This window comes from Telopea speciosissima, chromosome 4 (genome assembly GCF_018873765.1).
Source record: "Telopea speciosissima isolate NSW1024214 ecotype Mountain lineage chromosome 4, Tspe_v1, whole genome shotgun sequence".
Classification (NCBI taxonomy): domain Eukaryota; kingdom Viridiplantae; phylum Streptophyta; class Magnoliopsida; order Proteales; family Proteaceae; genus Telopea; species Telopea speciosissima.
In genome coordinates, this window is record NC_057919.1 from 59646877 (window position 1) to 59671351 (window position 24475).

The 24475-nt window shown below is 40.1% G+C and overlaps 1 protein-coding gene across 1 annotated transcript in view; it reads left to right on the plus strand.

Annotated features, from left to right (window-relative positions):
* Window positions 1-1064: 1064 nt before the first annotated feature.
* LOC122657388 overlaps window positions 1065-24475 on the plus strand; it is a 41693-nt gene continuing 18282 nt past the window's right edge. The window contains exons 1-11 of the mRNA XM_043852081.1: window positions 1065-1299; window positions 1418-1458; window positions 1579-1676; window positions 1902-1982; window positions 2514-2596; window positions 13106-13157; window positions 13611-13700; window positions 14484-14552; window positions 14699-14800; window positions 18399-18467; window positions 19497-19553. Coding sequence (XP_043708016.1) covers window positions 1232-1299; window positions 1418-1458; window positions 1579-1676; window positions 1902-1982; window positions 2514-2596; window positions 13106-13157; window positions 13611-13700; window positions 14484-14552; window positions 14699-14800; window positions 18399-18467; window positions 19497-19553 — 810 coding nt within the window. The 5' untranslated portion in view covers window positions 1065-1231. The remainder of the gene's footprint in view (window positions 1300-1417; window positions 1459-1578; window positions 1677-1901; window positions 1983-2513; window positions 2597-13105; window positions 13158-13610; window positions 13701-14483; window positions 14553-14698; window positions 14801-18398; window positions 18468-19496; window positions 19554-24475) is intronic.

Consider the following 24475-nt stretch of genomic DNA (forward strand, 5'->3'; position numbering starts at 1 on the left):
CCTGATTGACCCTGATTGGGGTGGGCTGGGCCAGGTTGGCCTTGATTGACCCTGCTTTTTTTGCCATTCACATTACCTTTATGCATTAAAAAAAAATGAGACACCATGTGATTGAGTATTGGTAAGTTTCATACTCAATTGACTATTAGGCTTTTCTTTGGATTAAAAACTTAGCCCAATATTAAACTTGTAAATGTTTTCGTTCAGTAGATAATTAGCCTTTTTTTGGTAAACCAATAGATAATTTAGATACTAAACAAAAATTGTAAAATATAAACAATAAATTGTAAAGCATAACCTAACACGGGGCCAGACTGGGCTGGGCTTAGCCCGAGGCCTCAACCCTGGCCCAGGTCGACCCTGACACAGGGCCTAAAAATTTCAACCCTAACCCACCCTCAGGGTTGAAAAATCTAGCCCATGCCCTATTTGGGCTCAGGGCGGGGCTTGGGCTGACAGGGCCAAACTTACGCCCCTAATTTCCATCATTCGTGTAAAGATAGAAGTTACCATTACACTTAGACCCACTATTGTAAGTATTATTATGATTGCCTATGTATGAGTGTATGACTACATTTATGATCCAACCATGAGTTTGTGTTTTTAAAAAAAAAAAAAAAAAATAATGTTAATCGATCACATGGTTTCTATGCCTAGATACAAGACCGTGCAAAATTACCTCTCAGCCCCCAATTAATTAAAAAATCACATTCAGTCAAATGCTCTTGTATGTGCTCTTATTGGCTCCCGCACTGATGCAGGGCGCTACATGACCAGACTGTGGTCTCTCGCCCTTTTTTTCATTTTATTTTGTTTTCAACCAAACACACTCTGAGTCAGACCAACCTTGCTCATTATTTCATGGAGAAATGTAAATCATAACCAGGATCCGGATCCTCTACTTCTGAGCTGCTGCTACTGCCGTCTGTCCCAGACAAAGCAAGGCGGTAAAGACCGCCCTACCCTGCCCGCACGGCAGTAGAGGAACCTGACGCCATCAGGAAAGTGTCCCACCAAAATCAGATAGTATCTTCGTAACTTAATAAAGTCGACCAAATAGTATGAGATCCTTCCCCCCTTAAACCCTTCGAAACCTTTCAGGAGTTCGTCTCTGCAAATGTTTACCAATTTCAATCTGCACAAAAGGCTTTGGAGACAGATCTCCCGATCACAAGTTTCATGAGTTGCATTGGAATAGTATCAACTTTCTAGCGGGATTTGGGAATCACGAATGGCTTTCAGACGATCAACGATTAACCATCTCTTGCGGTCGCTCGAAAGTCAAAAATTATCATCGCTGTGAGTCCACAAGTTTCAGTCTTTACTGCATTTCATTTCGTTGGTTTTCTAATTTTTTCCAATCCATCCTTGTTATATATATATTATTTTCAAGCGTAAACTTGTTTGAATTAATCAGGCACGGAAGCTCAAGAAATGACTCAAACATTGATGTGAAAGGTAAATTGTATCGACGCGTTATGATTTCCGATTGGTTTACAGTACTTATATGGCTTTTATGGATTAAAATGCAAGAGATTCGTTATCTGATTTAGTTGTTGACAAAGCTTTCTGTTTCAGTACTCATTCATGGGAGGAGTAATATGCTTTCCTCGTGCAAGGAGCATAGCTCGTTTCCTTGGATTCAGGGAAGTTCTGCGACCCTTCGTTCTACAATGGTAACTTCTTCGAGCATAGAATCCAAATGATTGAGCCAAAATTTCCATCTCATATGTATCTCTCTCCATTTTAGTGATTTAATTCTTATGATTACATGGGTTAGCAACAATATTTTTTTTAATTTAGTATTTATACTTTCACTTTTGAGATTGAGGGCCAGAAAAAAAAAAAAAAATTCCTCTTTAATTTTCTCAAAGATGTGTATATGCTTCTGTTGTCTTCAGGGTGCAGAGTTATCATTCTTTCTGAATGATACTAGGCTGCTAACAACGCAAGTGAAAGCACCTCCTCAAACACGACAAATGGTATGGAAACAGACTGAAAATAAAAAGAAAACGCCAATACATTGGGGTATATGATTTTTTGCTTTAAAATTTGCCAATCCAGACTGTATCCTATCTATCCAACTGTTGGATTGTCTTGCTGAATGGCAAAACTGGGTTGTATGTGGAGGAAGGCCTCCTTTCGTAGGCCGTGCTAATGACCTTCTGCCACACCTTTTTTCTGGTTAAACCTAATACAGCACAGTTGGATGGCCTTTCGTAATTGGCCATGCTTAACTGAGCTTCTTGTGCATTGAATCAATAGTATTTGATTTTGTTATTTTTCTACAAGCCAAGGATGCATATATTTGAAATTCAGTATGGTTTTTAATATGCAACTACAAGTCTTTGTCAAGGTGAGGACTCAAGATCATTTTAGAGTTAGCTCCTTTTGAATGAAAGAGTCCGCCATATGGATTATTCGAATCTTCAATAATAGTCATGTGCTTTCATTTTTTTTATTGTGGCTATTTGTTCGCTGACAGGATGTCTCTTATGATTTCATGTATCCAGGGGGCCTTAAAAGTGTCCATGCAGAGTCCTGGAATTATCTATGAGCCGTATGCACCCCGCGAGCCCATTTCATTTTGGCGAAGGTTGGTTTAAGCTCCACTTGTTTATTTCCTTTGCTGGAGGATTGAACCTCCAGCTATGTGGTCATTTACTATGATAAGACAAGTAACTGATTACTGATGCAAGACCAGAGTAATAAAGATCTGAACTGTGAATGTATGGCTCACAATAATCATAAATAACATACTCCCAGCACCCAACAGTTGATCATAGATGACCCTCTCTTCTCAGAAATTAAAAATGATCCAATCAAACTCAAACTTGCGAATGGAAAGCTTCAATAGAAGGACATTGCCCCAGACAATCTCATAAGGATTCAAACCCTAACAAAGTTTTTGTCATCCAATGGCCAAGGGTGCTTCTCAAATCCAACTCATGAGAAAATGACTTTCACTTCCAATAAACACAAAAGACTTCTGAATCTGGTAGGTTTGTACCCAGATAGACCAATGTAATTGACTTTGCAACACTTTTAAGCTGTTAATAAGATCAGCAAAACAGTTCTAAGCACTGACCTGTGTTGCTGGATGAAGAGCTTCAGAAAAATGTGAAAACCGTAGAAGAGTAACATTGGCAATCACATCAGCAAAGCTTTTAAAGTAGATTAATGGAGAACAAAATCTTCTGCTGTAGGAACATCAATAATCAAATACTCCTCCATATAAATAAATAACATCAGTGAAGCCAAGATGAGGATTTTGAGACAGATGTGGTAAAACTAGAAAGACAAAGTAAGGAGTGAACAAATTAGAGGTAATTTAGGAGTAGCTCTGGTAGATGATAAAAATGAAAGTCGTTTTAGGCAGCACGATTACGAGCAACAAAGATCTTTGAATGCAGTGGTAAGGAGTAGTGACATGATTCAGATTGGACAAGCTAAAAGAGCTGGGTAGGCGTAAAATGACTTTGAGATAATTGATGAGAAAAGGTATTCATGGTTTAGGTTTCAAAACAAGCTTGGCTTTGAGTAGAATTGAATGGTGAAACAGGACCCGTGTAGCTGAACCCATTTAGTAAGGATAAGGCTTACTTGAGTTTAATCAAATCCTCCCCATGGGATGTCCAACCTTATTTATGTTAGTAGTTGTCCTACTTAAGAAGATCTCACATTTACAGAATACAGAACCCTAACTTGCCAAAAACCTTCTCAACTTTGCCCTTTTCAGCCTAATGATCTTGGGCTGGGTTTTTGTGGCCTCATGTGTTGGGGAACATGAGGGTCAGTGACTTCGTTGGCTGCTGATCTGATATGGAGCTTTAACATCTAATCATCTATAATGGTCCCACATCAGTAAAATATCAAAAAATGTTGAACTTGATTGAAGACTTGTTAGCAATCTTATGCTGTGACTCTCATCAGTTACATGAATAAGATTCTAACCACCTAAATGACGTAAAGGGTGACAAGCAGTCATAGAAGCTTTGCCAAAAAGAAGCGATGAGGGACGAAGATTAACTACGAGGAGAGGAAGACTTGTGGCTGTTGACTGTCCTGACAAAATTCAATAGACATGGATCATTGAAGTAGAATGTTTGTATGTTGTGGCATGGGAAATATGCTTCTGCAGAATTAAATAAATAAACAATCAAAATCAAAGATACACAATTGAAAATAACAAACATATGGATAATACCGGGAGATCAACCATTGACACATTGATCTAATTTCTGAAGCATTCTGTCTGTCTTAACTGTGTCTTGGTCAGAGACTTCCTTTACTAAACCTCAAGTTCAGAATCAGAGGTTGAGGAATGATGTGACTTGTCATTAATGACAGTGGTCCTCTCTATTTATAATGTAGTTACAATCCTAATGGGGTAAAAAGGTAAAAAGGGAAAATATAGACCCTAATGTAACCTACTGTAAGGTGCTAATATTCTAATCCCACGGTTCTCGACACTCCCCTCAAGTTGGTGCAAATATATCATAAATGCCCAACTTGGAGATCAATGGATGAAACACCTTACAATTCAAACCCTTTATAAATACATCAGCAAGTTGATTAACAGAACTAACAAAAGGGATCCAGATAATTCCTTGCTCAAGCTTCTCTTTGATTAAGTGTCTGTCGATCCCAATATGTTTTGTCCTGTCATGCTGGACTGGATTATGAGTAATACTGATGGCAGCCTTGTTACCACAGTAGAGGGGCATAGGATCTTTAGAAGCAACTCCCAGTGATGCAGGTCCAAGCATGAGAAAGAAGAAGAAGCCTTGACTTGGCTGTTTCGTTGGAGCCTTTCTTTTTTCTATACTTAGTTTTTTTTTGAGCTCTTAAATTGAACCGGTCCAACCACTGGTCCAATTTAAGTGACTCTTTCTTATTGGTTGTTTTTGTTTTATTTCTATTGGCTCTTAGAGCATCTTTTGTATTTCTTTTTAAAACTTTGTTTTTAGTCTCCCCTCCACGATTTTAAGAGGGTTGAGTTATATTGTGACTATGACTATAACTAGGACTCAGGTCTGGGATTCCTAATCCAGATCTGAATATCTGTAAGGTCCTTTGGCCCCTTTTATTACTATAAATACACCTATCGTGGGCAGGCTCCCCCACTATTTTCTGCACTAAAAAATCTCCTATTTCAAGCTGTGCTTGCTGCCATCGAGCTGCTGCCTCTGCTCCTCTGTGAGTTTTGCATCCTTGTGGATCTCAAGGTGGTGAAGGGTAGGTGGACTCCTGCGACTCCTTGCATTGTGAAGATCGGGAGGTTTTATCAAGTCTTTATTCCTGCATTACAGTAAGTTCAAACCTGCAAGTTATTTTAAAGTCTTCTTCCACCTAGCCATTACCCTTCCCTTAGACCTAACCCACATCCCCTTCCATCCATCAAACCCTAAACTCCATTAAACCTGCAACTCCTACCTCAACTAGGACTCCCTTATAATTCCAGATTTAGCCCTCACCCTCAAACCTTACTTCCAGCCCACATTCCCCACATCACTCTCCACACTCGACCTTAACCCTAGCCTATAGTGTCCACTCTAACCCCTCCATCCCCTCACTCCATTAAACCCTAAAACCTGCAACCCGATTCTGCCCAACTGCAGAATTTTAAAACCCCTCCAAACCCTAACATCTTTATATCATTAAGACCTCCTAAACCTGCATATTAAAACCCTATAAACTCCATTATCATTACTCAACCCTAACCCTAAATTTGGCCCTAATTAGCCAAATCTGTCCCATTTGGCCAACCCTATTACATAACCCTATTCCCCTGGTTCCTAGTGGGACTTGTCCTACCTAGGACTACATTACCTAGATCACTCAATAATCTCTTAAGCCACATGAGTTCACAAATCTCTTGGGCCATGGCACTATACTTTGCTTCAGCAGTGGACTATGATACAACTGACTGTTTCTTGTTTCGCCATGTGACAAGTTTACCTCCAAGGAAGGAACAATAACCAAAAGTAGATCTCCGATCATCAACAGACCTAGCCCAATTGGCATCAGTAAACGCTTCCAATCTTAGGTTCCCAATGTTAGAGAAGAGAATACCTTTCCCAGGGGAAGACTTCAAATGCCTCAATATACGGTGCACAACATCAAGGTGAGATGTCCTAGGATCATGGAGGAACCGACTAACAATGCTCACAGCATAGGCAATATCAGGTCTAGTATGAGACACGTAAATTAGCCGACCAACGAGTCTCTGATACTATTCTCTATCAACCGGATCACTCATGGCACTGCACAGCTAGTGATTAACTTCACCGGAGAGTCTGTAGACTTACATTCAATCATTTCTGTTTCATTGAGAAGGGCCAAGACGTACTTTTGTTGGGAAATAAAATGCCCTTGTTTGATCTTGCAATTTCAATCCCAAGAAAGTACCGAAGAGGTCCTAGATCATTTGTTTCAAACTCCTTTGTTAACTGTGATTTAAGATGGGAGATTTCGGCATCGTTTTTCCCAGTGATCGTTATATCTTCTACATACACAATGAGGGTTATAATTTGGGTACCACTTCTTTTCACAGACAGAGTATGATCAGCTTAGCTTTGTTGATATCCAAACTTCTGCATGGCTTTCAGGATGCGATCAAACCACTCCTAGGAGATTTTTTGAGTCCATAAAGGGACTTTTGCAATCTGCAAACACGGCCAATATTAGTTGCGGAAGCCAAACCTAGAGGTAAGTCCATGTAGACTTCTTCTTCAAGGTTTCCATTTAAAAAAGCATTATTGGCTCCAACTGTTGAAGGTTCCACCCCAGATTGGCAGCAAATGATAACAATGCCCTAATCGAATTCATCTTTGCCACAGTTACAAAGGTTTCTTGATAATCAATCCCATAGGTTTGGGTGAAGCCCTTGGCTACTAGACGTGCCTTGTATCTCTCAATGGTGCCATCTGCCCTTTGCTTGACTATAAACACCCATCTGCATCCAACCAACTTCTTCCCTTTGGGCGAGGGACAAGTTCCCAGGTACCATTTTTGTCCTAGGCTTGCATTTCTTCCAGCCATAGTACTAAATCTCACGAAATCTTGGATAAGATCTCGAATATTTCGAGTATCTCGACCTGACCGAAACGAAACACAAGCTCAAATTAAAAAAATGCAAAAACTCGGTCGAAATTTCGACCATCTCGCGATATCTCGAGACAAAATCAAAATCTCGCGAGATATCGAGATTATTTTTTCAAAAGTAGCTTTATAAATACCAGAACTCGTTAGTCTCCGAGACTTAACAAGCTCTGGTTTTTTTGGGTTTTTTTCTCCTCGTTAGTCTCGGTCGTTTCTTCTCCCATACTATGTCGTGGCATTCATTTGTCCTACAGGCGGAGAACAATGCATGTCGGCTCCATTGGACTATGAGTCGATCCTGGACGTCGGAGTAATTATTATTAGAATATTTGTAAACATTTGAGTCACTAGATGACTACTTGACTTGTATTGGACTATTGGGGATATTGTCATATTGATATCATTTTCTTAACTTGTTATTTACTTATTGTACTTAATATTATGACTTAAGTCATGACTTATGAGTCATTCACTTTATGTTTCCAACTTCTAAGTCAATTTACTTGTTTAAATTGCTTATTAATCCTTAATTTATTATGTCCTCTAGTACTTAAAGTCTTAAACAATGTTTATGTGTAATTAACTAAGTTATACATTAGGATTCGACTGTACATTGCCAATCAATGTTGCAAATCCAAAACACCACTTTGGGTGACTATTTTTGCAATTCGAACATTTAAATGTGTTTTTTATTTGGTAAATGAATATATTACCGAACCCCAAGGGGGGCAGGGAAAGAGAACCAATATACAAAAAAGAAAAAGGAAAAAGGAGAGAGAGAGAGGGGGAGGGGAAAGGGGCGGCCAACCAGCCTACGCAAAGGAGGTAGGCCGCAAAAGGGCAATATCTAGGCCCCAAAAAATCACAATGTGCCTGTTCTTACGGTTATCCATGGAGGGCCTTTGACGGATGCAGCTGAGCTTGGAAGAAACCCACCGAAACATAACAGAAAAATGCAAAATTTCGACCGAAATATCCGAAATTTCGGTCAGCCCGAAACACCGAAACGAAACGAGTTTTCGAACTATGCTTCCAGCATGGCAGCCTTTCACTTTGGATCTTTGATGGCTTCTTTCCAATCTTGTGGAATAAACGTAGAAGACAAAGAGGAAAAAAAGGCCCGATTGAGAGTGATATAGATTCATAAGAGAAAAGTGGGAAATGGGATGTTGAATACAGGAACGAACGCCTTCTCTAATAGCAATGGGACGATTATCATGCATAGGGTTAGCAATATCAGGCACATTATCAGAAGTAGAGAGATATTACCTGATGGTGAAGGCAAATCTGGTGAAGACGTCACAGTGGATAGTGGTTGGTCGTTCATGGTACCCTTTTTCTTGGATCTATTCCGAGTGTAGGTTATCATTTTTGGACCTAAAGCAGAGTGAACCAGCATCTCCCCCTCACTACTGGTACTGTCAATTGTAGGCTCCCCCTGAACTTTAACTGGAAGGCTATCAATAACCATAGGGACTACTGGTAACGGCAACTCTTCCTCAAGACTCTCCCCCTGAAGATGTATCGTTAAATATGGTTCAGACTCATGGAAGGTGACATCCTTGGTGACATAAAGATGGTGAGAAGGAGGGAATAACATTTATAACCCTTTTGAAAGGCCGATTAACCAAGTAAAATACACCAACGAGCTCGGAGATTCAGTTTAGACCGAGAAGGGGAGGAGTTATGGGCAAAACAAACACACCCAAATATTTTGGGAGGAAGGGAGGAGGCAATGGTGGGGTCCAGAAGAAAGGAGAGAGGTGTCTTAAAATTGAGGATACTAGAGAGAACCCTATTAATAAGGTAGGGAGCAGTAAGGACAACATCTCCCCAATAGGTTTTAGGGAAACTAGTAGTAAACAACAAGGCACGAGTCACGTCTAGGAGATGACGATTTTTCCTTTCAAGAATGTCATTCTGTTCTGGTGTCCTAACACAAGAAGTTTGGGAGAGTATGCAATGGGAAGCATGATATTGCTGAACCCTACTATCAATATATTTTGTACCATAATCACTTTGAAGAACCCTAATAGTGGCATTAAATTGAATTCGAATCATGGCATGGAAAGATTGAAAGCAAGAAAAGGCATCAGATTTATTATGTAGAAGGTAAACCCATGTGAGATGAGTGCAATTGTCAATAAATGTAATGAACCAACGAAAACCATTACGATCAACAGTCCTAGAGAGACCCCATATCTCAAAATGAATAATGGAAAAGGGAACATTACTTTTAACATCACTAATAGGATAAGAGTTTCTAGTGTATTTAGCAAATTCACACACATCACAATGTAGTTGTTCTAAACCCCAAACTTTAACTAAGTCTAGAAACATAGAACGTAAAATATGAAAAGAAGGATGTCCCAAACGGCGGTGCCAGTAATGAAGCTTTGTCAATGCGCTATCAGAACGGTGGGTGTGAGATGAAGATGGGAGTGGTACTATTGGTGTAGATTCCAATTAATAAAGACCATCACAGACCCGACCATACCCAATCGTTGCACCCGTCACCAGATCCTGAAATAAGCAATGAGTATAAAAAAAATTGAACAGAACAACACAACTTGTTGGTTAAATAGTAAATGGATAATAAGTTTGCACGTAATTTTGGGACATGTAAAACAGAGGAAAGATGGGAAGAATAGGAAACTAAACCTTTACCCGAAATGGAGAACATAGACCTATTGGCAACGCGTACCTTATCCCGGCTAGAGCAAGGAGAATAGGTTGAGAAGGCCTCTGGGTTACTAGTCATGTGGTCAGTAGCACCAAAGTTAATCAACCATAAGGGACTCGTAAAAGAGACATGGAAATTACCTAATTAGGCAAGGTTAGAGACATGAGAAGAGGAAGAACTAGTGGTCAGCTATGTTTCCAATTTTTGGATAGCAGCCATTTGATCTGGAGAGAGATGTTGTAGTAGAGGGAGCAGGGCAATTGTCAGGTGCTTTAGAGAGATGAGCTTGGGAACAAGTCATGCCCTGTTTAGGATTGTGGCCACCCTTGGGACACCCATGGAGTTTTCAACAAGTATCCCGTGTATGACAAGGGCGACCACAATAATTACATTTCACGGGTTCCCGCGTAGAAGGAGCCTTGGAATAATTTGCAGTGAGAGGTGCAGGTGGTGTAGTGAGCAAGGCAAACCATACGGGAATAGCTGGCAGCATCATAACAATTGTTCTTCGGACTGAACCAAATTATATGCCTGAAGAAGAGTAGGGAATGTATCACGCTCTAGTATCTATACCCGAACTTGATCATATTCAGGGTTCAAGCCGGTCATAAATTCATGCACACATTCCATCTCCCTCTCCTTCTGAAATGTACCAGCATCAATAAAAGTCTAATTGCTGCCAAAGAGTGGTCAAGGCAGAATAGTAGGCAGTGAGAGATAGCTCCTTCTGAGTAGTGCTACGAACCTGACGTTATATCTCATATATTTGGGCATAATTCCCTGCTTGCGAGTAGGTCTGTCAAACTGCATCCCATAGTTCCTTGGCAGAATTAAAGAGAACAAAGCTGGGACTAACGGATGGTTTCACAGAGTTGAGCAGGAAAGACATAACCAACACATCATTAGATGACCATGTGGTAGTTGTAGTAGGATCCGTTGGCTTGGGGTGCCTCCTATAATGAGGCTAGAGTAATTGTGTCCCCAGAGTGTGAGAAGAGATGCATGGGTCCAGGTGAGGTAGTTCTGACCATTTAACTTCATGGGGCTAGGTTGGAGAGTATGATGCCCAGAGTTACTTGAACAACCAAGTGGGTGTACCTCAGTTATGCTAGTGGAGGGCACATCGGTGGAGGTAGCACTAGCATTTTCATTGGCCATGGTAACTGCAAAGTAGGAGTATCACTCTACAACCAGAAAAGCATGCAACACCGGCTGTAGGAGAGACCGGTGGAAGGGGCGCGACAACAAGGAAGGCTGCGGTGGCATCGACAAGAGAACCAGGCCAGTGAGAGGGGTGGCGACTTTGTGGGTCCCGGCGGGTCGAGGCAGCGATAAGGGAGGCCGGCGAGAGAGCCGTGGCGACTAGGGTTGCAGTGGCACTGGCGATACAGGCCGGTGGACAGAGGTGCGACGAGTAGAGTCACGAAGGACGAAGAAGGTGCAACGACTGGGTCGTGGTGGCATTGGTGATAGAGGCCGGCGAACAGAGGCGTGGCAACTTGGGTCGCGTCGATTGGATCGCGACGGCAGCATCGAGAGGCGACCAGAGGGGTCACTGCTTAGTGCTCACTGCAGGAAAGGCACGACAAGAGGCGACCAAAAATGTGGTCGCGGTGGTGGGAGAATGTGCAGTAAGTGAGGCGCGATGGAGAGAAAAAACTAGGGTTACATGGTTCAGGTGTTGTCTACCATACAAGACGAGGAGGCAATGGCCTCCAATAGGCGGCAACAGTGGTGGAGAAGAGTAACGCGGAAAATGAGAAAACTTTCTAGGGTTTTGGACTCTGATACCAAGTTCAGAATCCGAGGTTGAGGAATGATCATGGTTCAAGAACTCGCGAGATCTCCATTTTTTGAGAAACCAAGTCGAGTCCCTATACGATATTAAAAATTACACTTTCTTGGCGAGATCTCGGATCTCGGTTTGACCCAGATCTTGACCCATCTAACACTTTAAAGTTCACCTAACTCGACGAGACTCGACAAAACTCGATCGAGTTTTGTCCAGAGCCTCTTTTCTTCTCCATTTGAAGGCTGTGACTTGAACTTGAGTCATTTTGGCTATGGATTTGAACTTGTAACTTGTGGGAGAGGTGATTCAGCTGCACATATGGAAGATTCAACTACAAATCTTCAAGATTCATCAAAAATTTGAAGGATTTTTCAAAGGTAAACTATTTTTCCCCAAATCTATTTTTTCAAAAAAAATTGTTCAATCCTTGGTAGATTCATGTCATTTTAAGATACGTTACATAACTTGGATGATCTATCACTTGATGGGGTCTGAATTTTTTTTCTGTTATTATTATTTTTATTATATTTCCTGCACACAATGATTTTTTTGAAAAAAGAATTTGAAAAAAATAGGATGAATAGTGATTGTTTGGAAGTGATTTTCATGTATTTTGGACAACTTTGGATGCTCTACAGCCTCATAGAGTCATTTTATTTTTTCACCCATTAAAAATGTAACATTTGTTTAAAGATTGATGTATTGTACACTTTAACATTTCTAATGCTTATTTAAGTTGTTTTACATTAATTGAATGTTTTGATTGCTTTCTATTACTAAACTATGTGTAGAGTAGGGTATTTAAGTACGTTGTCGCCTAGCAACTTATGGTCCGAAGTGAAACTCATATTTGGACTTTGTTTTGGCAAAATCTGATAGTGCTATTGTGTTTAAATGGCCTAAAATAGGTTGAATATCAAGTTTCAGACCCAAACTAGGTTTAAAACCCACCGAGTTGAGGCTTCGAGTCGGGAAAAAAAAAATGCACCAACGCGGCGAGATCTCGACTCGACTCAGTTTTTCCAAGGGTTGAGTTGGTACCGAGTTCCGAGTGTTAGTACCTTGGGAATGATGTGATTTGTCATTAATGATACAGGTTTTCTTATTTATAATGTAGTTATAACCCTAAAGGGGTAAAAAAGTTAAAAGGGAAAATAAAGTAAAACCTAATGTAACCTAATGTAAGGTTATTCTAATCCCACGGTTCTCAACACCTCCCAAATTTTTAAAAAAAATGGACATATATGGTTTCTCTTTCACATGCGTAGACTTGGGACTTGGTTGGCAGGTTGTGCCCAGAAATCTGGGAACTCCTCAAATTCTTTCTAATGCAGCTGCTTTACATCTAGTATTATTATAAAATTTTATGTGAATTGTTATATTTACATCAAATCGCACAATCTAAATGATCATTATTCATACCCAAAGAAAGGCTTGTGCATAATGATATTTCTTGCATGCTTTTTGTTCTTAGAGAATTGTGATTTTGTGGGTTTTTACTGACTTTTTGATAATTTTTGAAGCAGATGGTTCACAAGAAGTGGTTGGAAAAGAACAAAGGAGGATATGATTCTAGAGGTACCATTTGATTGCTTGCAGTTATAGTTCTCTCATGGAGGCGTTATAAAAGGTTTTAGTGTAAAACTCAGAACAATATGTAGGGAAACAAAATATATAACATGTCACTATTATCCCCCCCCCCCCCCAAAAAAAAAATCCCTTTACGTGGCATTCTTTTTTGTGTAAAGAAAAATAAGCTACCTGGCTATTCTACATTGTGAATAATTAAATATGAGTGGTTAATCTAAAATGCACATATGGTTTTTCTAGTTAAAACTTAAAAGCATCAGTTTACACATCATTTTCGTTGCTACTCTCTTTCTAAGACATGCATAGTTACTGATGAGATTCCTCCAGTGACTGAAGTGGTTTATGTGCTGCATCACAGCCAGTAGTTCATGGATTTAATTCCAGCTTAACCCCAAAAAGATATAAGTAGTCATGAATTTTTCTGGGCTTTAATGTTTGCAGCTCAAAAGTGCTTATGCTATTAATAAATTAAGGAAATCTGGATATAACAAGCAGAAGTTTTATCGAGAGGCGGTACAGCTATACAAGGAGGTGATCTTATGTTCTAATTTTTAGTTTTGATTTTTATTAAGCTATTTGGCTTATTTGTTTTCTGGAAATATCCTCTCTACGAAAGCAGGGGTAAGGCTGCGTACATTATGACCCTCCCCAGACCCCGCAATGGTGGGAGCCTCGTGCACTGGGCATGCCTTATTTGGCTTATTTGTTTGCATTAGCGAGTTTGTTGACAACATTCCATGGTGACACAATTTGAACATCAATAATCAGATTCCCTATAGCATACTGTGCGCTGCCATGAAAATGGGGAAAAAGTATCTGATGGGCAGGTGCATACAAAAACTTGCATTGTTGTCATTGATATACCCCCTTGCTTTTCCCCACCTACTCAAGAGTAGCTTTATGAAAGCTACTCAAAGCCGAAGCAACAAATATAGAGGATCCATGTTGCCAACATGAGCCGTGACTAAGCAAAATCTTGGCCCACTATACTGGATGAGTTCAGTAGTACATAATGTTTGTTAGTCTCAAGCAATTGTGTACACATAATTAGTTGGTTTAGCTCCTATGGTCATGGTTAATTTATCCACTCATTAGGCTCTTATACTGGTTAGTTCTGCTTTGGGGTCCATGCCTTTTGAATTATTCAATCACTTTGGCTTGCCTTCCTCGTAATGGACCTTTTGGAGTCGGCCAAATGCCATCTTGCTTTGATTGATGGAGCTGCTCCTTGAAACCTTCCATTCGACTTGTATGTAATATTATAATCATATGTTAGTTTTAATTCTCATTTTCTATAGTATTATTTTTCCTCAGATAAACACTTTAATAGCCATTGGGGACAAAACATCTGTAAGGAAACTAGTTACAGAGAATATGTACTCAGTAAGTTTCCATTCTTTTGTTGTCCACTGCTCTCTATTATATATCAACAATCGTTGCATTTGTGCTCAAGAATGAATGTTGTGTTGCTTTTTTTTCCTTTTAAAAAAAATATTAATGCCATTATTTTCCAATTTGATATTTGACAGGGCCTTAAGAATGAAATTAAACAAAGAGAATCAAAGTGGAGTAGTGTTTACTGGGAATTGATTGAGCCAGTGGTTAAAATACGAACGCTGCGAGCTCGTCTGGTAACTATCAGTTTGATGACTATATGTATATGCATTATCATAAGAGAGTGAGCTAGACAGATGAGCTTAGTAGGTGGAATCGACAAGGGAACCAAGCAAACCAGCCATACTTTGAAATTTAATAAACAAAGTAGCACCTAGGTTTCTTAAACCCCATGGGGAGAAAATAAGAAAGAAAGATCTCTGCTTTTTTTAAAGAATAACAAGAACTCCTACTTAGCTTTTGGCCATTCAATGCTTGTATAAGGAAAACCCTTCTAAGAACTAATCTTGACCCTCTATTCTAATCTAATAGCTAATTTTTATTACTACAATAAATAAAATATCCTTGATATTCTAACTAAGTCGCAGATGGACACCCATCCAATAATCAGTCAATAACTTTCTCGATATAGCTCAAGATCGCAATATCTTGGTCCCATGGGATAGGTAACCGAATAGCCTTTTGAATGGCATCAAAATCACCAAAACGGATTAGTTTTATCATCCAAAATTAATCCTAAAGAATAGTGATGGACTGCTTTGTAGCTACTGAAATGTCTATTCCCATGCCATTGATCTACCGTATTTTTGTTTACTTTAATCTTCCATCAATATCAAAGAGATCTTCTATTGATTAGACACATTTAATCTTTATGAATTTGCTTATCTCCATCTTATATAAAATTTCAAACGGCCTCCTTACCTTGTGTTAGTAAACCAGAACTTAGTAATCAGATCAGAGCATAGAGGAATAGAGGAAGAGAAGAGAGAAGAAGAGAGGAGGAAGAAGACCACGCAAGTTCCAAGAGGAGAGAGAACCTGCGGACAGAATTGAATAATCTGCCGCAGGTCTGCCCCTCATATATTTATATTAGAATCCAAAATAATAAAGGACAGATATGCCCTTACATAAAACGACATAGCAAAGAGTAGAAGTAAAAGAACAATAAAACAGAGTACAAAGACAATTTTGCCCCTATAAATACATATTTCAACACTCCCCCTCAAGCTGGAGCATATATATCACCCATGCTCAGCTTGTTACAACACGACCGAAACCCGGGGCAAACAAGGACTTTGTGAACACATCAGCTATCTGATCAAATGAAGAAACAAATGGAGTCTAAACTAGCGGTCACTAGCCGAACCTGCCCAATTTGCATCAGAATAGGCAACAAGTTCCATATGTTTATTTGGACGATAAATCAGTCCCTTTTAGGGGCACCCTTCAAATACCGAAGAACCCAAATTGCTACATCCCAGTGAGACTTAGAAGGGTACTGCATAAACTGGCTAAGAACCCCAACTGCATAGGATATGTCTGGTCTAGTGACAGTCAAATACAGCAATTTTCCAACCAAGCTTCTGTAAGCATGAATATCCTTAAGACCATCATCAGAGCCAAACTTGTGATTAGGATCCATAGGAATATCTACTGGTTTTGCAGCAAGCACACCAGCTTCGGTCAAAAGGTCTAATACATATTTCCTTTGGGACAGGCTGATTCCTTTTTTACTTCGGATAACCTCAATCCCAAGGAAGTAGTGAAGCTGGCCCAAGTCTTTAGTTTGAAAATGCTGCTGCAAGTAACTTTCACCTCCTTGATCCCACTCTCATCATTTCCTGACACAATGATGTCATCAACATAAACAACCAGAACAACTAACTTCTCTCCTTAGCGACGAACAAACACAGAATGGTTTGAGAAGCACTGGATAAAACCAAAATCAGTCACAACAGAACTAAACTTCTCAAACCATGCTCGGGGAGACTGTTTCAGCCCATAAATGGCCTTGTGCAGCCTACACACGTGTCTACTATTCTCCCCCTGAGCAACATACCCGGGAGGTTGCTCCATATAGACCTCTTCAAGCAGGTCACCATAAAGAAAAGCATTTTTAATGTCCAACTGGTACAAAGGCCGATCAAAATTCACAGCAAGAGAAATAATGAGGCGAACCGAATTCAGCCTAGCCACAGGAGAGAAGGTCTCAAAATAGTCAACCCCATAAGTCTGGGTGTACCCCTTAGCAACCAGACGAGCTTTAAGCCGCTCAACAGACCCATCAAAATGATACTTAATAGTATACATCCATCGACACTTGACTAGGTCTTTACCAGGAGGTAAATCTACTAACTCCCATGTATGTCGAGTCAGTAAGGCATCCATTTCTACATCCATGGTAGTCTTCCAAGCAGGGATAGTAAGAGCCTCAGTGTGAGTGCGAGGAACAGTGTAAGAAGACAAAGTAGTAGCAAAACTACGAGGACAGGACGGAAGATGGGACAAGGAGACAAATTTCTCAATGGGATAGACAACTAAAGACTTTTGTGTATAGGAACTTTTACCTTTCGAGTGGCAATGGGTAGTTCAGTAGGATCCGGATCAGCTGGTAAGTCATCAGGAGGAGTAGGTAAGAGCGGATCTCCACCAGAGGTTGAGGAAGGTACAGGAAGCGATGCTGAGGGGCCAGTCTGATCTGAATGGATTTGCCCAAAGTGCCTCTTGCACTAGTACACCTGTAGTAGAGGAGACAAAGGAACAATGGCGGGAATGGGAGGAGGAGTAGACATAACTAATGGATCACTAGACACGGTAGGCTGATCAGAAAAATAGGATGTACCTTCGAAGAAGGTGACATCCGCACTGACAAACTGGCGTCTAACACCTATATCCCTTCTGGGTCCTAGAGTAACCCAAGAAGACACACTTGGTTGACTGAGGGTCCAATTTATCACCATGGAGATGGTGATTATGAACAAAACAAACGCAGCCAAAAACACGAGGAGGCAAGTTAAAACTCGAAACACCCGGAAACAAAATAGAAAAAGGAAACTTGTTGCCCAAAACAGACAAAGGCATTCGGTTAATAAAAAAACAAGCAGTAAGAACTGCATCGCACCAAAAATGTTTGGGCACAAGCATATGCAACATGAGAGCCCGGGCAACTTCAAGTAAGTGCCTATTTTTCCGCTCCACTACCCCATTTTGTTGAGGGGTATAAGAGCAACTAGTTTGATGGATTATTCCATTAGTAACACAAAAAGAGGATAGATCAGAGCATAGAGGAATAGAGGAAGAGAAGAGAGAAGAAGAGAGGAGGAAGAAGACCACGCAAGTTCCAAGAGGGGAGAGAACCTTCGGACAGAATTGAATAATCTGCCGCAGGTCTGCCCCTAATATATTTATAGTAGAATCCAAAATAATAAAGGACAAATATGCCCTTACATAAAATGACATAGCAAAGAGTACAAGTAAAAGAAAAATAAAACAGAGTACAAAGACATTTTGCCCCTATAAATACATATTTCAACACCTTGAAACTAGGAAAATGACATAGGCCTCTTAATGCAAACTGGTTCATCAGAGAATATATATATATATATCCATGCGGTCGACCCCAGTTAGTTGGTCTTTGTTGTGTGTTGCCGTGGTTTATATTTACCCCTATTCGAGACTTAGCGCAAAATGTTGGGCAGTTAAGAAGCGGTACATAGTTATGAAAAGTCGATGCCCTAGAGTATTGGGCATTGAGGCTACCTTTTTTTTCTCTTTTCCAGGTTTAAAGATGTCCACAGTAATATTTGATTTGTATTTCTATTTCTTTTTGTCCAGATTGGAATTGATAAGAATAACCTCAACAAAGTATTCATACAGCTTACTCTTGAGTTCTTGTCTAAACAGGTATAAAAGCTCACCTTGAACTTGATTTCTTGATTCAATCCTAAATATTTATCTTCATGACTAATGTTTTGTAAATAACAACTTTAGATATTAGTTTTGCTTTAGTGTTACAAGGAACATATATCGATATAAAGTGATGTTTTGCTTTTATATGTGGAGAGCAAGATAGCAGAAATTTAGAATAGAGGCCGAGGCATCCATTGATGTGCTTTCCTTGTTCTGGATTTTTCTTCTTCATGAAGAATCGTTGGTCATTACAGGCTGCAGCCATCTAACTCTAGGATTCAAGTATCTTTGTTCTCGGTTTCATGGTGCACAGAAGACGACCAATGATTTTGCAAACTCGGTGACCCATTTACAGTTTTCTGCTATTTTTTACATTTTTTTCCAGTTTATTTTTTCAAGCCTGTTCGTGAGGTCAGCATTATGTGGACCCAGCCACATGAGCACGCCAAATCCAACCAAAAGCATCAAGTGCCATCTATTATGAAACCATATTCTCAATTTCTCATTCCTTTAACTTTCTGAGGATTGTCTTGGTGTCATGTATTTGCATTGGTATTTTTATTTTCTAATAAAGGTGTGGTCCAAGGTGTGAGCATTCAAGCATGACTATTTTAAAACTAAATAATACATTAGAGTATATGACATCTTTATATAAAGATGGTGAAATAAATCTTTTTATAGGAAACAAATGGTATTTGAGGCATATAATCCCACAATTTTATGGAGTGAGTTAAGTGCAGTATATACTTTACACAGTTACACGAAGTGTAAAGCTTAAGCCTTGAGACAATTTTCTTTTTTGGGTGAAGTTTGCCTAGAGGTGGGCCTCAAGATATAAGTCTTAAATGCCTTTAAATTCAGTGGTTTGTGCATGCATGCATGTGTGTGTATGTGTCTGTGTGCACGGGCATGTGTGTTTGGGTGTGTATTGGTGTGATGTGTGTTTTCTTCCCTCTATGTTGATAGTTGATACAATCCATCTCTTCAATCTGTTAACATCAGTATGCTTCTTGTTTTTTGCAGAAGTTTGAGGCATACGATTTAAAAGGTGCCATCATTAAAGGGGATAAAACAAAAGAGGTAGAAATTATTTAATTATTGGCTTCTTTTAACATCTCTGCCCCAAAATGTTAGTCACTAAACTTTTACTTTACAGACATTACCAATGAAGAATCATTACTTGTTAAGCATTTCCATTTCTGTCTTCTAGTTTTCCTAGAAAATATCTCAATTCTTTTTTCTCCCAACATGAAATGGGTCAAAGTCAAGCATTTTAGATAATTTTCCAGCATGAGTTACATTGCCTGGATAGCAAGGGCACTACCCATCTATGGCATTTGTACTTGAAAGTGATGTGCCAGACATGGTTATGGCTCCTAATTTGCAGTTTCCAGTCAGCATAGGTATGATTACTTATGAAAAAATAACAAGCACCCATTTCATGGGTCATAAGGATATTTTAGTAAATATGTAGCCCTAGATGTGTAACTCGGCTTTTTGGCCATATCTTGTTGGAGCAATGCCGGGTGCCGCAACACGTTAGGTTGCTTTTGCCCCTGCGTGCGAAGAAAGCCGGGATGCACTACCGTGGCCCAACAATCAAACTTTATTTGGTGTGCTTGAATGCTGTCAAAATTGCTCTGAATGAAATTTTTTTTTTAGGTATCAAAACAAAATGATAATTTTACCGCTCCTTTGGTTTTTAGCAATATTTTATCATATTAAGATTTATGGAATTTTTAGATTTGAAAAAGACCTCGGCATTAAAAAGTAGAAAATTTCACCTATTGCCGAAAATCTAGTTTTTGTTCTTGAATTGGGGGGCAGGTTGACTTTTTATCCTTTTGGAATTTGATTTTCTAACTATTTTTATTGGATTCAAATGGGGGGGGGGATTTGCTTATATATGAATAATATATTAAAACTGTAAATAAAACCAGATTTAATGGAGAAGATGGAGAGGAAGAAGATGAAGAAGAAGAGAAGTGGCTGTAATCCTTTGGGGAGAACTATCGAATGAAAATTGTTCTCCCCTCTTCACCAATATTATTAATAATAGGGTAGAGCTAACACACAAGAGAAATTCCCAAACTACCCCTGACTAACAACTCTCATCTTCTAATTACTGTTCACATGAACAGTGTACAGTACTGTTCACGACATTATTCACGTGAACAGTACCCGAAGCACATTAACACTCCCCCTCAAGCTAGAGCATAGATGTTAATCATGCCCAGCTTGTTACCAATATAATCAATTCCCAAGGACTTAGTAAAAATATCAGCAAGTTGCTCCCCTGTACGAACATGTTGTGGAGCAATAAACCCTTCTTATAGTTTCTCTCGAACAAAATGGCAATCAACCTCTATATGCTTCGTCCTCTCATGAAACACAGGATTGGAAGCTATATGGATGGCAACTTGATTATCACACCACAACTGTATAGGTAACTCCTTCGTAAATTTCAACTCAGTCAACAACTGCTTCATCCACATTAGCTCGCAAGTAACCTATGCCATAGCCCGATACTCTGCCTCTGCACTAGATCTTGCTACTACTGGCTGTTTCTTGCTCTTCCAGGACACCAAATTTCCCCCCACAAAGACACAATACCCAGTGGTAGACCTCCTATCCACAGGAGAACCAGCCCAATTAGCATCACAAAATCCCTCAACACGTCTATGACCATGATCAGTGTAGAGTAGACCACGACCTGGAGCTTTCTTGAGGTATCTCAGAATTCGAATCACAGCATCCCAATGTGATGTCCTAGGAGAGGACAAAAATTGACTTACTACACTAACCGGAAAGGCAATATCCGGTCGAGTCACAGTGAGATAATTTAATTTTCCAACAAGTCTTCTATATTTTTCCGGATCATCAAGAGCATCACCACTATCAGCTGTCAACTTCAAATTTGGGCCATTGGAGTATCCAAAGGTTTAGAACCAAGCATACCTGTTTCGGAAAGTAGGTCAAGAACATATTTCCTCTGGGAGAGAGAAATACCTTTACTAGACTGAGCTACCTCAACTCCAAGAAAGTACTTCAACTTACCAAGATCCTTGGTTTGAAATTTACACTGCAAATGTAACTTAAGCTGCTTAATGCCTTCAACATCATCACCAGTGATGACTATATCATCTACATATACCACCAAAAATATCCTGCCAGCCTTGCTATGCTGGTAGAACACCGAATGATCGCTGCCACACCGAGTCATCCCAAATTCCAGAACAACATCTGAAAATCTCCCAAACCAAGCCTTGGGAGATTGTTTCAAACCATACAACGACTTCTTAAGTTTGCACACTAAACTAGACTCCCCCTGAGCAACAAACCCAGGAGGTTGCTCCATATAAACCTCCTCATGGAGATCACCATGAAGAAAAACATTCTTCACATCCAACTGAAAAAGAGGCCAATGATGGGATCCAGCAAGAGAGATCAAAAGACGAACAGATGCAAGCTTGGCAACAGGGGAAAAGGTATCAAGATAATCAACTCCATAAACCTGTGTATAACCTTTGGCAACTAAACGTGCCTTCAAACGAGCCAAAGAACCATCAGGGTTCACTTTATCCACATATACCCATCGACAACCAACAGCCTTCTTGCCAGTAGGTAACGGTACCAAGTCCCAAGTGTGATTTTCAGCCAAGGCAACCAATTCCTCCTCCATAGCTGTCCTCTAGCCAGAGTGGGATAAGGCCTCTGAAACAGACTTAGGGGTAGGATAAGACTCAATAGTAGAGAGACAAGAAGTAAAGTTAGCAGATAAGCCTGTATAAGAAACAAAATGAGACAAAGGATGTTGAGTACAACTACGAACACCCTTACGAAGAGCAATGGGAATATCAAGATCAGAAGAAGGAATACTTAACTGAGGAGTAGAATCCGCAGGCGAAGTTGAAGTTGGAGGATCAGTAGAGACCGGGGGTGCTATATCATCTCGAGGACGCCGAATAATTGTAAACCGAACTGGAGGACGGGCAGGCCGAATAGGAGGAGGCGGAGGCGAAGGTGGCGGAGACAGAGCAGCAGCCGGTTGACCATGGGAAATAGTACGTTGCACCACATATAAAGGAAGATCCTCATCCAACTCCGAGGAAACAAAAGATGTATCATCATAAGCAGTGGACTCAAAAAAGTTAACATTAGCAGAGACAAAAGTACTTTCGAAGAACTGGTGAATAACACCGATAACCTTTTTGAGTGCGTGAATAACCCAAGAAAATACATTTAATAGCCTAGGGATCTAATTTGGACAGACCTGGACGATGGCCACGGATAAAGCAAACACACCCAAAAATTCTAGGTGGTAAAACAAAGAGAGGTTCAGTAGGAAATAAAAGAGAATGAGGAATCCCACCCAGTAACACAGAAGATGGCATACGATTTATAAGGAAACAGGCAGTCAAGACAGCATCAGCCCAAAAGATTTTTGGTAATTTCATCTAAAAAAGAATTGAACGGGTCACTTCCATTAAATGTCTATTCTTCCGTTCAGCTACACCATTTTGTTGGGGTGTATCTGAACAAGAAGACTGGTGCAACATGCCACGGTCAGCCATAAAAGAATTAAATGGAGCAGAAAAATATTCAAGGGCATTTTCACTACGTAAAACACAAATATTCTTATTAAACTGAGTCTGAATTTCAGTAACAAATGTACGAAAAATGGCAAACAGCTCAGAATGACTTTTCATTAAATAAATCCAGGTGACTCGAGAATAGTCATCGACAAAAGTAACAAAATATTTAAATTCCATCTTAGAAGTAACAGGGCAAGGCCCCCATACATCAGAATGCACTAAAGAAAAAGGGTACGCAGACCGTTTATTGACTCTGGGGGGATAACTCACACGGTGGAGCTTTCCAAACTGACATGATTCACACTCTAAACTAGAAAGGGAACTAAAACGAGATCCAACTTCTGTAAACTCTGCAAAGACGGATGGCCCATCCGACAATGAACTTGGTGTGGAGACAAAACACTGGAATAAGCAACTGAAGGAGAGTCTTCAAGATGATACAACCCCCCTTGCTCACGTCCCCTACCAAGCATCTTCTTTGTCATAAGATCCTGAAAAACACAGGAATTAGGATAAAAGGTCACTGAACAATTGTAGGTTTTAGTAATTTTACTAACAGAAAGCAGGTTATAAGGGAAGTCAGGTAAATGGAGAACAGAAGACAAGGACAAGGACTTAGTTGGGTTGACAGTACCCGTGCCAGTGACTTTGGCAAGGGAACCATCAGCCAATGTAACACTAGACTCTGAAGACCGAAAGGAAGAAAAATTACCTGACACACCAGACATATGATCAGAAGCACCTGAATCAATGATCCAGGGACGAGAAGTGGAGAAACACGCAGTGGCATTACCTGTCTGGGCAAAAGTAGCCGTGGAGGAAGATGTAGAAGGCCGAGAAATCTGAAACTGTGTGAACTGAGCATAATCCTCATCAGATAACCTTACTAACTTACCCTCATAAGGTGTAGCAGGAGACTCGGTACTAGCTGCTGAATTAGCATACTGCTGTTGCGGTGGCTTCCCATGAAGTTTCCAACAAAAGTGTTGGATGTGTCCTGGTCAACCATAGTGATTACAAGTCTTCACAGAACCAGAATTTTCACCACCATTACCACTACCATTGCCTCTTCCACCTCCACGGCCAGCTATACCACCACCACGGCCCCCATTACGTCCACCATTACCTCTCCCTTGACTAGAAGCAACAAGGGCAGAGCTCTCACCAGGAGCAGTTGCTGGTTCATGGGAACTATCACGAGAAACACGAAGAACGCGAGAAAAAGTTTCTGCAAGTGAGGCAATTTTATCTCCTCCAAGAATAGTGGAGCGTACTGAGTCATATTCCTAGCCCAGTCCTCCCAAAAATCCCATGACCGCAAGTTGTTCACATTGATCTTGCATCTGTTTCGCATCCGAACTAATGGGCAACAATGCATTTAACTCTTCGAACATTCATTTATAATCG